This window comes from Struthio camelus, chromosome 4 (assembly GCF_040807025.1).
Source record: "Struthio camelus isolate bStrCam1 chromosome 4, bStrCam1.hap1, whole genome shotgun sequence".
NCBI lineage: Eukaryota > Metazoa > Chordata > Aves > Struthioniformes > Struthionidae > Struthio > Struthio camelus.
This window is the reverse complement of record NC_090945.1, coordinates 32,903,583-32,919,904: the sequence shown is the minus strand read 5'-3', so window position 1 is coordinate 32,919,904 and position 16,322 is coordinate 32,903,583. Positions and strand designations below refer to the sequence as shown.

The following is a 16,322-nucleotide window of genomic DNA, read 5'->3' as shown; positions in this document are numbered from 1 at the left end:
AATCACAAAACAAGTTCCTTTGTGAAATTTTGCATGCAATTTTATGATCATATAATCATGTGTTATGTACAATTATGCAATCTCATAGTAATTTCTCTGACTAGGGCTATGTTACGCAAGCATAGTTCGTACCATAAAGGGTCAAATACCAAAATCCTTGGGGAACAAATAATCTTTTGGAGGGCCAACTTTTAGAAACAGTGAATTTTTCTTCTAGTAGGCTTTCCTTCTGGGAGTTATACATGATATAAAGCAGAACAAAATTCAAATAAGAGACTTACTTTGAGCAAAACATGATGTTTAAACAGAAATATGTATTTTTTCGCAGTTGTATTGTTATATTCTCATTGTAACTTATCTGTAATCAGAACAGGAGAGAGTGAGCACACATTTCCCTTTATTTTTTCCCCTTTTTTTTTAGCCCTTATGCAGCTGAGTACTTAGGCATGTGTCTCGATCCATGTCCCACTATAGTACCTTGCTGATTTGTTGTTTTCAGTGTTGTTCACCGCTATAAAGATTCTGTAAAGATTCTGACTTCCATTCTCCACGTTCTTCCACTTGAAGTGCATAGACTGGCAAGCACATAGTTCTGAGGGTATTTTTGTTTTGTTTGTATTTACACATAGCAATCACTATTTCCTACAATTGGTCTTAAAGCTCTGACTTTTGCAATTTTAATTAGCTTGCTTTCTTGCTTTCTTACCCTTCCCTCCCTCCATTGTTTTGTTCTTCAATTACTTTTCAGCCTTGATGACTTTTTCTATAACTATTTAGAGCAACTTCTTTTGCTCTAGACTTGGTTCATCACTCCAAGAATTCTTACAGCTCTGAATGTTTTGAAGGCTGTAGCTCATTGCCACCCCAGTTGTCATGAGAATGTTAGCCACACTGCCATACTGTAGTTGCATTTCACACCTTTTTGTTTGTTTTTTTCAATCAATTCTCAACTGTATGTCTTTACTTGCTCTCTTGTTGACATTATCATTCTTTTTTGACTACAAATGGGGGCATGCGCTTAAGCAGCTTTTAGTAGTAACTGATGTGCATCTGATTTGCTCAGTTACACAGCACAGTGGAGAAGTTTCTGCAGAAATCTTTTGAAACCCGTTTAGTTGTATGAGAAAGCTCTGTTTTCCAGACCCAAAATGTGTCTGTTAGCTGGTTTTCAAAGTTATATTCAGTATGCACACTGACTTTTTGATGCTAGGTTAGCCTTCCAGCAGAAGACTGCGTCACTACGTCATCCATCAATTTAGCCGTAAACCATATAATTATAGTAGGAGCCTTCAGAAAGGTTTCTACCCAGGCAGCCCTCTGAAGGTTCATCGGTTGCCTCATCTGGTTTGAAACTTATTACCACAACAGTTGCGGTTGCCAACCTGACTGGCAGCACCAGGAAGTAAACTGTGCTCTCTAGTACAAGAGAATTTGTGTTTGTTCCCATTATGATATTTTGAATGTTGCCCATCTACTGGATAAGCCTAGGTCAGCTGACAAAAAGGAAGTGGTGTCAATATGCTGCTCTATAAAGACACATTTTTTGTGTTATTTATGGAGCTCCTCCCACTAATATGACTAGCTAGATTATCTGTAAGCCTGTACTTGTTCTGAAGCCACTATTGATTAAATGCTGAGATGAGTTATTTTTTTAGAAGCTGTCACTGGAACATGCTTAGGCTGCACTTGCTGTCAGCTTAACAGTCATGTTTCTGTGTCTTCCTCTAAATTCCTCACCCAGCTGGGCTCTTTCATATCTTAGCATTAAAATAGATTCTTCCTAATTAGACAGATCTCTGTCATGATAATCATCTTGAGAACGTATGCTGTATTTTCATACTGCGTATCTTTTCAGAGATTAGGCCTGTACTTCATGATTTTTCAAAGTCGTAACTCACTGAATAGATCCTTTACCAAGCAATCATCTCCTGTAACTAGTAATTAGTGTCCTGTCAGCTGATATCAGTAGGCATTAGTGTTCAACTGCTGACATCAGCAAGTTCGTCTTGTATCACTTAGAATATATATTTCTTTCAAAATTCCTGTTATGAAGATAGCTTTCTAAGCTGATGCTCAGGGAAGAAAAACAAACAAACATAGAACAAATGTACACATGTGTGCATGCAAGGTAAATTGCTACACAAAAAGGTGAATGTGCGCAAGTCCGTGGTCACAGATATAAGAGCACCCATCTATCACAAGTGAGTCTGTGCTTCTATCTGATTAAAGAACAGAGTTGCGTGGTCAAGGTTGCGACGAACATCTGTTTTAATGACTCAAGTCAGTAACAGAGTGATGCTGGGATCTCTCTATTTCTCGCATTGTCCAGGCTACAATCTGAGGTCTTTTGTCAGTTTTTGTATGTTCAGACTCACTGGCTTAGCAGAAATGTTTTTGTTAACAAAAATTGAATTTAAATAGCTCCCTAAATAGTAGATTTTGGCCCTAGCTGGTAATTGCTCATGTAAATATCCTTAAAATAAAAATGATGCAAAAAAAGTGAAATTCCATCTCTTTTATGCTCTTTCACAACTGCCATTCAATACTTAATTTTAAAACAAAATACTCCTGTCAGATGGAAATTTTTAGTTTTAAGTCTAAGAACTGAAAAACAACTGTAAAATAGCGCAGTATACTTGACTTTTTAGATGAAATACCAATTCTACTGATTGGTTTTTAGATGTATGGAATAGTGTTCTATCTTGTAAAAGGTTGTACTACAGAATAATGCAAGTATCACCACTGTTTTTATTAAAATGAGTGGAGAAATAGAGGGATATATATTTCCTCAGCTTTATTTTAACCACAGCCAGCTCAAATGTCTTTTGATCAGAATCTACGGCTTTTCAAGTGTATTCACATGTTTCTCACAAAACTCATGATTGATCTGTTTGCAAAACTTCTAGCACTGAGCACTAGTTACTGCAAAACTGTTATGTTACTCATCATCCCTATGCTGTGCAACCTGCTAGAACCAAAGTACAATAGCTGAGAGATTAAAGAAGATGCCTAGACTGTAGATATGCTAGAATTTAGTTCTATAACAATCCAGCATACAGCTAAAAATACTGTGATACCGAAGTGATATACTGAAAGTGAAGCTGTGTTTCTGTTACCCTACACAGTTGGAAAAATGGTATTTACCCTAGTCTTAGAGAAAGAAGACAACTTCTGTAAAATGCACCAAAGAGCCATCTGTAAGAAAGTCTCTTTTTACCTGTGGTTGTTTTGTGACTCCACAGGTTCCTATGCTTTCGCTGACTTCAGCGGTCTTTTGGGTCTGTAATGCTTTCAGCAGGCAAGCTGACCGGCTGTAGGGGGCACTGTGGAGGAGTCCAAAAAGCACTTTTCCAAAGTTGAACCTAACTTCCAGCTGTCTGAATCTGTGGCCTCCTGATACTTTCCATTTTATTAAAAACAAGCAACACCCTCTCCCTTTTTTCCCCTCAGTTCTCACATTCGATCTTTTCATATCATTGTGAATCACAGTGCACAGTTGTTGGACTCTAAGCATTGTTTATATACCATCAAATAATACTATGGCCTTGCGAGGTCAGCTGGAGAGGAGTACTTACTATAAAGACCTCGCTACAAAGCATCCTCTCTGCTGTCACCCACCTTTCGCAGCCGCCTGCGAGGCTGCGCTTTGTGAGCGAGGCAGGATTCACAGGCGCCCCTCGCTCCTAGGCCCTTCTGAGCAGAGAGGAAATCTTCTTTGCTTCTTTTGTATGCGATACAGCAGCAAGCAGTGATCATGGAGAACAGTAACCAGTGACAGAAACGAGTTTCACTTTGGTTCTCAAGCTGACACTTAAGAAGAAAAGTTTTTTTTTTTTCGGGGGGGGAGGAGAAGGGAGGGGACCTGCTCATTTGTCCCAAGTGGACCCTGTGGGCATTGCAGGGAAGGAAGGTACTAATTAGTCATTAATTTTATTTGTCCGCCGTGAAGTGTTTTCTGTCTCATCGGGGTCAGTAATTGTCACAACAGGAGTAAAATCAAAAGCGAATGTCGTATTGCTGAGTGCTTGAAGAAGACAAAGCCCGTTCTTTACCACTGTCAGTGGCTTAGAAATTGGTATCCTATGCTAATCGGCAATGGCAAAAACGAAGATAGTTTAAATCGGAGCTCATGACTAATGTATGAGTTCCAAATTTTCTCTATCTCTAGCTTCATGTTAAAGAGCGGGGGTGTCTTTCTGTTATATCCGAGATAAGTTGTTCTGTATTTTATATATGTCTATTTAAAAAAGGAATTGGAAGGGCATAGTTCGTATTGCTAGCTAATTTAAAAATAACAATCAGTTAAAATTTTGCGTGTAATAGATTTCGGTCTGCAAAATGGCTTAAAACTAGGTTCCTGGGCTGTTATTCTTGATCCATTAATCACCAGCGCTGTACAAGGAGGCAGCCACTGTTCGCTTGGAAAAATGTCCCTGCCCAACGTGTCATGTTTCTTCTGTTGTTTAAAATAGAAAGTTCAGCCCTGTGTCTGGGAGGCACAGCGCTCCTCACTCTGTTTGCATTAATTATGCAACAGTTTACACGAAGGGAAACGCGGCACACGCCGCCCGGGCGCGGGCGCGGGCACGGCCTGCCGGGAGGTGCGCGGCCGCCGCAGCTCGCCCCCGCGAGCGGCCCCGGCCCCGGAGCCGCGGGGCGCGCAGGGCCCCGCCGCGCCCCTCGCAGCGCCGAGCGCCGAGCGCCGCGGCCGCCCCGTCTCCCGGCCCGGCCCGCGCAGCCGGCGGCGCGGCGCGGCGCGGCGCGGCGCGGGGAGCCCCAGCGGGCGGCAGGTGGCGGCCCCCGGCCGCCCTCCCGGCCGCGCCGCGCCTCGCCGCTCCGCCCCGCCGGGCACCCCGCGCCGCCGGCGGGCCTGAGCGCGGCGGCGGGGCGCCGGGTGGGGACCGCCATGTCCGCTCCTGCTGGGCGACGTCCGTGCCGGGTTTTGCACCTTGTCCCCGGGTCTGCCTCACGGCCTGGAGGAGCTGCTGCTGCTGCTGCTGCTGCTGCTGCTGCGGTGTTTACTGAGCGCTCCTGTCCTGATATCACTCCGCTGGCATGGAGGAGGAGGAGGTGGAGGAGGAGAGCATTTGATCATTGTGATGGTGGCAGGAGGAGCAGCAGCAAGCAAAGCGGAGCAAAGCGTTAGGCTGTATCAGCTCGGCGTTTTGCAAAGACTTCAGAGCTCTACTTTTTTTCAGCTCGGCCCGGATTGTTCATGTGTTTACTTTCCCCAGCCCGAGGATTTGCTATTTAGGTTCCTGTTGAAATGCAACTGAGCAGCCAAAGTACTTTGCGAACACGGTGCGGCATAAACACCAAAACTTTTTTCTAGAAGGAAAATACAATAAGAAAGCAGCTTTGCCTGTCTTTTGATGCTGTGGAGTGCGAGTGAGTGTGTTGAGTGTGCCCAGCGTGTGCTTGCGCTTGGATGTGTGTGTGAACGTGTGTGTGAGCGTGTGTGTATGTCTGCGTGTGTGCATGTGCAGGGGCGCGTGTGTTTCTCTTTATACATGGGGAGAGAAGGCTTTTGGCAAAATCTCCGGAAATCTCATGGAATTTATTTTGAAATAATGGATTATAAAAAAGAAAAGGGAGGAAAGGAACTGGTCTGATCTCTCCTGGAGTTTGCTACCTGAATTGCTGCTGCTCAGTTTGTTGTGCTTCTTTTTTGTGTTTGTTGGTTGTGTTTCTGGTGATAACCTTTTAGCACCTTCTCTCTTTATTTTCCCTCCCTCCCTCTGTTTCTCTCTCTCTCTCTCTCTCGCTCCCTTTTTAATGTTTTGGAGATTCTCGAGGGGGATTGGCTGGGGGGAAAGAGAAACATTTGCTTGGGATCGCTGTTTCCCTGATACATGTTGGTGCCCCCTCCCCCCCACGGTTCACTAAAAAGTATCCCATCAGGACCCCGGAGGAGGCTGTGTGTGTGTGAAGGGTAGGATAAAAAGTTCTTCCAAAATAGTGTGCACGGGGAAGAGGATGGGGGATTTTGCAGCCCCCGCTGCCGCCACGAATGGCAGCAGTATCTGCATCAACAATAACCTGAACAGCAGCCTCAGCGGGGCCGGTCTCGGGGTTAACAGCACTCCCCACGGTCCTCCTGCTGCTGCTCCCGGTAACAATAATGCCAGCGGCGGCGGCGGCGGCATTCCCAAGCACAGCACGGTGGTGGAGCGGCTGAGGCAGCGCATCGAGGGCTGCCGGCGGCACCATGTCAACTGCGAGAGCAGGTACCAGCAAGCCCAGGCGGAGCAGCTGGAGCTGGAGCGCAGGGACACCGTGAGCCTCTACCAGAGGACCCTGGAGCAAAGGGCCAAGAAAACTGGCACCGGCGGCGGCGGCAGCAAACAGCAGCATCAGAGCAAACAGCAGCAAGATGCCGAGCCTGCCACGGCGGAGCAGAGGAACCACACTCTGATCATGGTAAGGGGATGCGGGACGGGGCAGGGGGGTGTCGCTGTCCGCTCGGAGTTTCGTGCTGGGATGAGCTGGAGGTTGCCCGAGTTGTTTTCCGGAGGGGACGGGGCTCGGCTAAACTTCGGGGGCGGCGGTGGCAGGGCCGCGGGCAGGGTAAGGCGAGCGGCGGCTGCCGGCTGACTTCCGCAACTTCTCGCGGGCTGGGCCGGGGGCAGCGGGCAAACTTTTTCCCCGGTCTCTTTAAAGAGGGCAGAACTGCCCCGGGGAAGGAGAGAAAGAACAGTGCCAGGCGCTGTCGTGGGCTGCCAAAAGCCAGAGGAGGGTTTTGTGTGCGTGCGTGTTTTGAGACGGCTTTCAGCGCGGGGGGCGTGTGGTTGCGCGGCTGCTCGCTGCCTTTTTAAATGCCGGCGCGGAGGAAGGCGCTGCAGGCTGGGGTGGCGGGAGGCGGCACGGCTGGGCAGGCTGCTCGCCTTGGCTGCCCCGGCGTGCGGGAGCCGGGCTCCCCGCGCGAGCAGCGGCTCGAGCGGAGTCTCTTCCTAAACTTTCCTTGGGTTTTAAGGAGCTTAACGAAGAGCCGGAGGGGGGGAAGGGGGCGGAGGCTGAGCTGGTAGGAGCGTAACTGCAAGTAGGAAGCGGAGTTTCCCACTCCCAGACTGCACTGATGATGAATAATAAAAGGAGGTGCGGGAGGCGGGGGGAGCCGGCACCCGCTCTCAGACTGAGCCTTATTTATAGCAGGTCGCGGCCGCGAGTCTTTCTGGTGGGGCGGCGGCGGCGGCGGCGGCGGCAGCAGCTTGGCTTGTTCGTCAGGGCCGGCGGGTGCCAACGGGGGGGCTGTGCCGTGGGGGAAGGCACGCGCGTCCTGTCTGTGCCCGTGCCGTGCCGGGGGTGCCCGGCGCTGGGGGCGGGCAGGGGGCAGCTGGGTGCCCGCCGTCTGCCGGGCTCACAATGGGCGGCGGAGGCAGGCGGGGAGGGAGGGAGAGAGGGGAGGCGCGATGGCAGCGTGTGGTTTACAAGCCGCGCACGTCCCTCCCTCCCCTGCTGCGCGGGGAGGCGCGGCGGTGCGGGAGGGTCCCGCAGGGCTGCAGCTGCCGCCGGCCCCCCGCCTGGGGCTGTCTCCGTGACAAAGCGGCGGGGAGGCGGCCGCCCCGGCGGCGGCGGCGGCTCTTCCCCTCTCCCCGCCGCACGTGAAAAGAGGGAGCAATTTGTTTATCTTGGGCTGGGCCGAGCCTGCCCTCCGCCGCGCTGTGATGCCGGCTCGGTCCCTGCCGGCTCCTCCCCCGGGCGCCGCCGCGCAGTCCCGCGGGCAGCACCCTTCGCCGCGGGCGCTTTGTCTGCCCCGCAGCCCGGCGCGGCGGCCGTGGGGATCGCCTCGCCGCAGACGAACAAAAGCTCCCGGCGAGCGCAGCCTCCGCCTGCCGCCCCGCCGCTAACGAGCAAAATGCAGCTCCCGGCCGGAGAGCAGCCCCGGCTGCCTGGGAGCCGGGCGCGTCCCCCGGGCCGGGGGCCAGCGGGGACCGGCGGGAGCGCGGGGCCAGCGCGCAGGTCTCCGGCGAGGAGACCGTGCCGGCGGGAGCCGCACGAAGCGGGGTTGCTTCGCAAAATAGGAAGCAGAAAAGCCTCACTGGCGTCTTGTTGCTTTCCTGATACCACGAGTAAGGCACAGCGATATTTCTCTCCCTCCTCTCTCCTTTCCGCAGGGCTGAGGCTTTAAAATTCACAGTTAACAAGGTGCCCACTACACCACAATAGTGCTGTTAGTGCAATAACCGAGTCTTTTTTTTCTAATCTAACTCCATGAGCAGGGAGAATCTTTCATCAGCCAAACTGTTCTCAAATCCGTTTTCACATCCCATGCCATTTCCACAAGGAACAGGAAAGGGACCGGGGGTCTCGAGGCAGGAGACCTCAGAATTACTTTGCTCCAGAGAAGCGTTGTGGTACTTTACCCACACTTCCTGCTCCAGAACAGTTCCTGTGCTTCCAGGCCCTTCTTAGTGGTTCCTTGTGCTGTGCCCTTCTCCCCAAGCCCCACACCAAAGCTTTACACCCAAGGATTTTTGGTTATGCTGCTCCGTTGTTTGTTGGCCTTCCATTGACGATCCAGGACAGATGTACAAAGCCGTGCTATAATGTGAAAGTTGTGGAAACAATGTGACAAAAGGAGGAAACTCAGTTACAGCTCTCACTACTATTAATTTGTTTCATGTTGGGAAGCTTGAAGAGCTAAGAGTAGCCTAATTTAATCATAGTTTGCTATGAAATCCATAGTAACTCAGTTTTTGTGTTACAGTCTTCATGCCATTTAAGGAGACTTTATGTGCACTATCCTTTTCATTTTAAAAAGAGAGATTCTAATACTTTATCAAAAACTGACACATTTTCATCAATAGGATAATTTCTTTCTAAGAATGCGTACAAGAACTGTTGTGGGAAAATGTAGGGGCATAATCTGCTTTGTTTCACTTCCAGAATGTTAATGATGGTTTTTTTGCCTAATGTCTGTCTATACTATATATCACATGCAAATGAAAGTTTTACTTAAAACCTGATAAATTGCTCCTTTCAAAGCAATTTAAAAGTATTTCCTTTGAGGTATTTATGTTTTTTAGTAATGCAAAAATTGCAATCATAATGATTTTCCAACTTTCACATTTTATATGCATCATGATTTTTATTTACCAAGACAATTCAAAGTTATTTAACATTTTCTTTTGGCATGAGAAAATAGTAAACTACATTTTGTTTTTTTTCCCCTCCTTTGTTCTTTGGTAAACTCCAGCTGAAAGGTTTACAGTCAAACAGTCCTATGGATCTGCTGCTGTTTTGCTCTTTACACAATGTCATTATTAAATTCATCCATCAGATTATTAAACTGCACATTTTGGAAATGAAGCAGTCAATTAGGATTAAGTGACAACAAATGCAACAAGGACAGCAAGAAATACTGTTTATAACTCTTTTTCTTCAAGAGAGTAAGGCAAACCAAAGGAAAGTATTACTGGTGTGTGTTTGTCTCCCTTTCAAAATTCAGAGATGCTGAGAGGGGAGAGGATGTTTGTGTTGGATCTGGGCTCCTGAGAGGGAGGCAGGCATCCAACAAACCCTCTGGGAAGGTGGTACCAACACACATGCTAAGGTGCCCATTGGCAAGTTGGGTAGCACATATCAAGGCTTTGAAAAATGATTACCATTTAAAGACATGCATTTTGATTTTCTTCATTTGACAGAGTACAAACTATGTAGCATTTACAATGCTCCTTGTCACCACCACAACAGTTTACACCCTCACTCTCTTGAGTTCATGAAAAAGATTGTGTAGTTTCCACTGTTCAGGACTTTGTGTCAACTGACAAGCGGTTGTCAGTAGAAGCCTTTTTCAAGAAGAGGTGTAGGAACATGGGCTTGGCTGAATTTCACGGATTGCTGATCTACTCTGAATCTGTGTCTTGTTATAGTCCATTTTCACTTGCTGAGTTTTAGCTTTGAAATATCTGAGCTTATCGCTATCGTAACCTATTCTGCTTGAGGAGAAGAGTGAGGTTCAGAGCTAGTTGGCTCCCATATGGGCACTGATTGGGACATACACAGAAGTTAAAATTGTTTACAAATGGCTGAGAGAACTTTTTTTTCCTCAGTCCAACCTGGCAAAAGTCAATGTGTTTTTCCTGCCTTTGAGTTGGATTATTAGAATGCTGCACCAGTTAGGTTTTGAAAGGAAGTATTGGGAAAATTTGCAGCCCATCCAAAACTCTGCTGTTCATCTTCGGACTGATTCCAGGAAACATCAACACATTATTCCAGTTCTTTAGTTCTTTGTGAGCTAATCCGTCTTCTCCTTTCCCACTTTATGTGCAACATTCTTCTGGCTCTGCGTCCGTGTTACTGAATGAGTGTGGTTCAGAGCTGAACATGAAAAATGTTATATATATTTTTTAATTTTGCCAGGTTAAATCACCTCTACGTCCCTCACGTTGCTATTCATGACATTTTTTGTCCAATGAAACACTACTCCTGTGATTACCATACTGACCTTCTAAAGCACATTTATTAGCATATGAGCTCTGCTGTAAAGTGTAACGGTGCTGTAGCTACTTTTTCCTATTTTAAAAGTCTTCAAGACTTTCCTTATTTGCCATCATTATTATGGGTTTGATAGCTATTGTCATACTGACCATTTTTAACCCTAAAACTAGCTGTTAGGAAAATGAGTTTTAAGCACCGTAAACACAAAATGTTATTTAGACCATAGAAATTAGTGACGGAAGTCAAATGACCTATTAGATCATCTTTTCTGTTCCCTAGCCAAGGCATACTATGCCAATGCGGAGTTAGTTTAAAGTTAGAGAGAACACGACTGACAAATAGAGCATTTTCCAACACTGCTTTTTATCCACCCTGGGTTAATGCACTGCCTCATGGAAGTTAATGGTAACATTCCCCTTGTGCCTGAGGGAAGGGAGATGAGCAGGCTGATGGCTTCAGCTTGCTTTGCATAGGGACAGAATGACATGTTCAAAATCATAGAAATCTGGTTGTATCTCCCCCATGTTGACAGACAGTCCACCGCAGGAGAGTAGTTTTTCCCCCCAAAATCTCTCCCTTTTGTAGAAATAGGTGTTACCAGTGAAAAACAGAACTTCCTCATTTGTCTTAGTGATTCATAGCTACTTCTACTAATGTAATGGAGTGCCAAAGAATGCTATCAGTCTTGCAAGCTATTTTTTAAAGGTCACAATTGCTATATTTGACGTGTATGGGTGTGTAGGTTCACAAACCTGTGCCCGTCCCTGCTTATTTCTCATGTAATATTACTATTTAACTTGCAGGTGCTCAGCAGTTTACCAGTTACAGTACAGGAAAAGTCCATTTCACTAGCATCACAAAGATGATAAGGAAAGACAGTTTTGGGGATGTTTCCTTTTACTTTCCAGAAGAGGTCAAATACTGCAGTCCTTACTCATGTCTGATGACTGAGTAGGATTAGCATCTCGTCAGTTAATAAGCTGTGTCTGATCTTGTGCACACTGGGTAAAGTCAGTAGTGAATGCAAAAAGTGGGGTAATATCAGAATTAAATCCCAGGCCGGTAGTGTTCCTTCTCTTTCATGTGCTTCGTAGAAGGAGTTATCATGTAGCCCTTTTTATTTTGCTCGTCCTACAAGGGTGGATCTTTGAATCTTTCTTATTCCACAGTCTCTCCCACTTTTCTTCTCCTTTTCATATGAACTCACGCTTGATGCTCCTGCCTGATTACTGTCCTTTAGGACAAGCTGTTTTTGTGTTGACATCCTTTTGCAGCTAGTCAGCACAATACCTTTCATCTTAGCAAACTGAAAGGAATGGAGAGATGCTTCTCTTCAAGCACTACTAGCCACTAATGACCTGTGCATGCTCTGATAGAAAGTGTGTCCCTTTACAAAATAGTGGATTCTGTGTGTCTATAAACCCTAGTTAGAGGAGGGCAAGTTGCCTTTTGACATACAGTAGCCAGTCATAATGAAATCTGAGCTTTAAGTTGACCAAACAGCACATGTTGAAAGACCTGCAGTGAAGTTTTAGGCATTGTCAAGTTCAGGAAGAACGATCTTGGTGGAAGTATGTCCAAAACTGTGTGTGCTAACATAGAGACAAAAATATTAACACATGTTTGTGTTAGAAGAATTGGTTGCATCTAGGCTGACCTAAATTTATGATGACTTGACCTTAGGGTTTCACAAGTGGCTTAAGCCAATGTAAATCTGAGCTGCCACCACTGGGGAAGTCTCACTCATCATGCTCTTCTCTGTGGCCATATTTTCTTGCCTGCCTCCCTTTTGCCAGTGCCAGCCCTCACTCGTGTAGCTCCACTGTCAGCTGGTTCACTAAGCAGATAAGGAGGGCAGAAACAATTTTTTTTCCTCTTCTTCTGGGTTAGTTTTCAGTTAGATCAAATCTGTGATTTATTTGGCTGTCCCTTCTATAGCAGCACCTTAATCCGCATGTGAAACTTCACCCTTATGCTAGGATAAACATCTGGGACATAGTAGTTCAGACATGCTTACCTAGTAGCATACATTTTACCTGAGCTAAGTAAAACCTGGTGTAGATGCGCATGCTTCTTTCTGTTCCTTAGCACGCATGCTGGAACAGCAAAGACTGTAAGAAGTAGCAAAGGTGTCAGAGTTCATTTTTTCCTAAACACTTGCATGTATATGGCATTTGGTTGCATATTACTCCAGTATGTATAATTCATGTGAGAGATGTGCTTGGATTAGCAGGAGTTTAAGGTCTGACAGCGAGGAACTGCTGACTGGAACTCTTCAAGTGTACTGTTTTGTGAATTGAAGTATGAGGTACAATCTCAGGCTAAAGCTGTGAACCTGTACCAGGTTCCCAGTTTGGGATCTCACAGGTTGTTCACATAAGCAAAGTACTTGCACATTCACTGGGAATTTGGGAGTCTTAGCAATTTGGAGTATTTGTTTTCCTAGTTTGTCTAAGACAGTGAGTCATAAAATCATATAGTTCTGATTACTCTTTTGTCTCTCACTTACATACTTCAGTTCCACAATGTAGCACAGAATTCGTCATAATCTGCTCCTCTCTGCTTTCTGAATACTTGAAACCCAGCTTTATAGGGGTTAAGAGAAAACATCTTTTTAAACTCACAGTAGTTGAGAAGATAGCAGCTGCTTAAATTCTACGCTTACAAGAGGGGCTAAGCCATCTTCTTTTAAGACTTCCTCCCTTTCATATTGATTTTGTTTGCCAACACATGCAGTGCAAATTGGCAAGGGAAGATGAATGCTTCAGTTGACGTGGGAAAAGAGAAATGTGTCCACCTATGGGAACTTTGCATTTTCTGTAGGTTTCCATGACTGTTAAGGCTAATGCTGCAGTATTGGTGGGAGCATAGATGGTTTATTGCTGTCAGTTTTGCACAGCCGCAAAATACATGGAATACAAAATAGGTTTAAGTTTATAACTTTTGGAATAACTAAGCTAGTAAATAGAAAGACCAATAACTCAGTTTTTCTTTCCCATTTATTTTTTTTATCAAGGCCACTTTCTGTAAGGTTTTTATATAGAATTCCATAAGGTTTTTTATAAGGATTTCAACTGTCAGCTGTCAGCAATTGAAGCTTGGTGGAGTTGTTTCTTAATTGATTGCCAGTATGGCTGTTGGGCTGTGCTTGCTCCTCTCTGCCCTGCTTTGCACTTCAATCTCCTCCCTATGTTTCTTAAACGAGCTGCTATACAGGAGTATTTCAGGCTTAATAAAACAATTATAGCTTCATTTTTCTCTAGTCTGTGAATTCAGACAAACAGCTTTACATACTGCAGTGAAGGCATAGCTTTTTTAATGTTGGCTTTATGCAACTTGTGAAAATTTCAGGCCCGTTCAGAAAGTCCCTGGTTATTGTGCACTGAGATAAAAAACAGAGAGCTGGCCCCTAACCTTACTCTGACCCAGAGCATTATCATAGCAAGGAGCCAATATGTCTATATGTATATATTTATATAAACCAGTATGTATATATAGCAGTTTTTAAACTGCTAAAAGCACAGTAAAAGGATTTATGATGCAGGGATTAATAAGGATGGATGGTGATCAGTGATTAATTTTGACGATGGAAGGGGATGTGCTAGTCCAGTAAGTCAAAGAACCACTGATATGAATCCATTTTCTATATGTTCAGCTTCCTTTCTCTTTTATTTTGCTCGTATCTGTAATCCATTGTGGTATTTTGGCACTTTTTCCCTGTGTTTAATCTAAGGGAGGAAGGGAGTTGGTTATGGCAGATGAGAAGCTCGAAGAGGCATGGAAGGTATTGGGTTTTTTTAATCATTTAAGGTATTTCCTTATATTAAGGCGGATAGACCAGCACTTAGCCAAAAGAGAAATTTTAGCATTTCCTACCACTTCTGTATAAGCAGAATATTGTGTTTTTAGACTTTCTGGTATTTAAGAAAGCGCCTTTAAAACGTAGCTGCCTTAGCTGGCAGTGGTTGTCTTTGGACTGCTAAAATGTTACAATTCCGCTGTGATTTTTGTTTTAGTTCATTTTTCTCTCTGAAGCTGGTGGCTGTTGTTCTGATTTCTGTGGGTTGAATTCCAGTGCATAATTGAGGCAGCGCAGGAAAAACTGTTACAAACATTAAATAAGCCATTTTTATTGATCTTTTTGGCAAGCAGTATCTGTACTCATAACATATATTTTTAGTTCTCATTGAAGCAGGTAATGTAGCTTTGAAGACTTCAGCAGACTCATATTTTTGACTGTAGATTTATGTAACTAAACGACGGCCACATTGTTTGAGCTCCAAATTGGCTGAAGTGTTCTGGCATGTAATCTGTGACTGGATTTGAGGTAATGGTGCAAAGTTATCCGTACCCATTTGTGGACTGAGCTTACAGTCTTTGCATTTCGGTAAAAGCATAGATAGCGTGCTGATAGCAAGGCTATCTTTTTTCCTCCTTTGATGATAGAAATAATTTGTGTTAACTAGTTTAGTAGGCTGAAAGCTTATTTAAAGTCTAGAATCACTGCAATTTTGAAGATTCACCTGAGAGAACTGGCTTTACATTTTTTTCACCCTAAGGGAATTACTCATTATTAAAAATATAAATGTGCTTACCTAGGGGGCAGTATTTTGGGGGACAGAGAAATTGAATCTGATGTAATGCTCCATTTTTTTCTAGCACATTTTCACACATATTCCACTTAATGCAAAACAAAAAAAATCCACTTATTTTCTCTCTTCTACTTTATTACAAAAAATAAAAAAAAAATTTACTACTGTGTTATACCATGGTTTACTGCTCATTTTTCCTATCAGTCGTATTTTTGTTGTGGGAAATGCCTGCAGTGGGTAGTGATAATGGACATTTGTGAAAGTAGAATAACAAAAACAAAATTGATTTTGACTGGTGCCGTTAAAAGCTTCACCCTTTCCTTCCCTTCACCCATTATTGTGGTTAAGCATATAGGAATCTGGTTACAGCCAAAGATGGATTCTAAGAAGTTGCCATAGGCTGTCTTTTTTTAAAGTTGCTTTAGGTATTTGAACATGACACATACGCTATCTTGTTTTGTGCATGTGTATGTCGGAATACCAAATATTTTGAGAAAGTGATTCCCCAGGAATAGCAAATTTGTCTCTTACTCTCTTTTTACGGTAAAGTTTCATGCCATTTAAAGCTAACGGTAAGAACAGTTATGCTTACCTATCCTTTATGTAGCTTATCCACATGAAATATCTGTGCTCTTATAGCACACAGCTTACAGCATAAGAATTTTACTGTAAGGCACTCAAACAGCATAACCTTATCAGACAGCCTCTTTCTGGTCTTTTCAAATGTTACCACCTTAGGGCTAGTTAGATGAGGCAGCTGATGCAATTTAACAGTTTGTTGCCATTAAATGGGGTGGTACCACGCTCTCCTCCCCTCCTTTCAGTGCTGCAGTCCTGTCCTCCTGCTTGTGCTGGCCAGACTCCTTGGTGAGCCAACGTGTGATAATAAACTAGTAGGAGAGTTACCTGGCTAAGAGAAAAACATGCCTAATCTTGGGGGGAAGGTGGGACTGCCCAGTTGGGAGCTGGGGAAGAGGAAAAGGTAGAAGGGGAGAAGGAGAAGTGGGGCAAAAGGTACCATGTCAGTAAAGCTATTAGGTCTTAGCTATCAGCTCTTGCCTGTCCTCTGGGTCAGTTGTCTCTGAGTTCCCTGGTCAGCCTCCTAACCAAAAATGTGTTAGTTATGGTGCGTTGCTGTACTTACTTTGGAGTGAAATATTTAGGCAGTTTATCGAACATCAGGAAGAGCAGCATTAGAAAGCTCTTTGGTAATACTGGTACGGTTGGTTACCCGTAAGGACAAGGTGATGATCTGAGCTGTGAACGGGGATGAGGAGAATATCTTTTCTC

The 16,322-nt window shown here is 44.8% G+C and overlaps 1 protein-coding gene across 4 annotated transcripts in view; it reads left to right on the top strand.

The window, feature by feature from the left end:
* The window catches only part of MAML3 (mastermind like transcriptional coactivator 3), a 327,612-nt gene that overhangs the window by 65,784 nt on the left and 245,506 nt on the right, over window positions 1-16,322 (top strand). For 2 of the 4 annotated variants that reach the window (XM_068942092.1, XM_068942091.1), the window contains exon 1: window positions 4,883-6,420. The exons of the other annotated variants lie outside the window; for them this stretch is intronic. In XM_068942092.1, coding sequence (XP_068798193.1) covers window positions 5,977-6,420 — 444 coding nt within the window. In that variant the 5' untranslated portion in view covers window positions 4,883-5,976. Of the gene's footprint in view, window positions 1-4,882; window positions 6,421-16,322 lie in introns of those variants that run through there. 4 annotated transcript variants of the gene reach the window in all.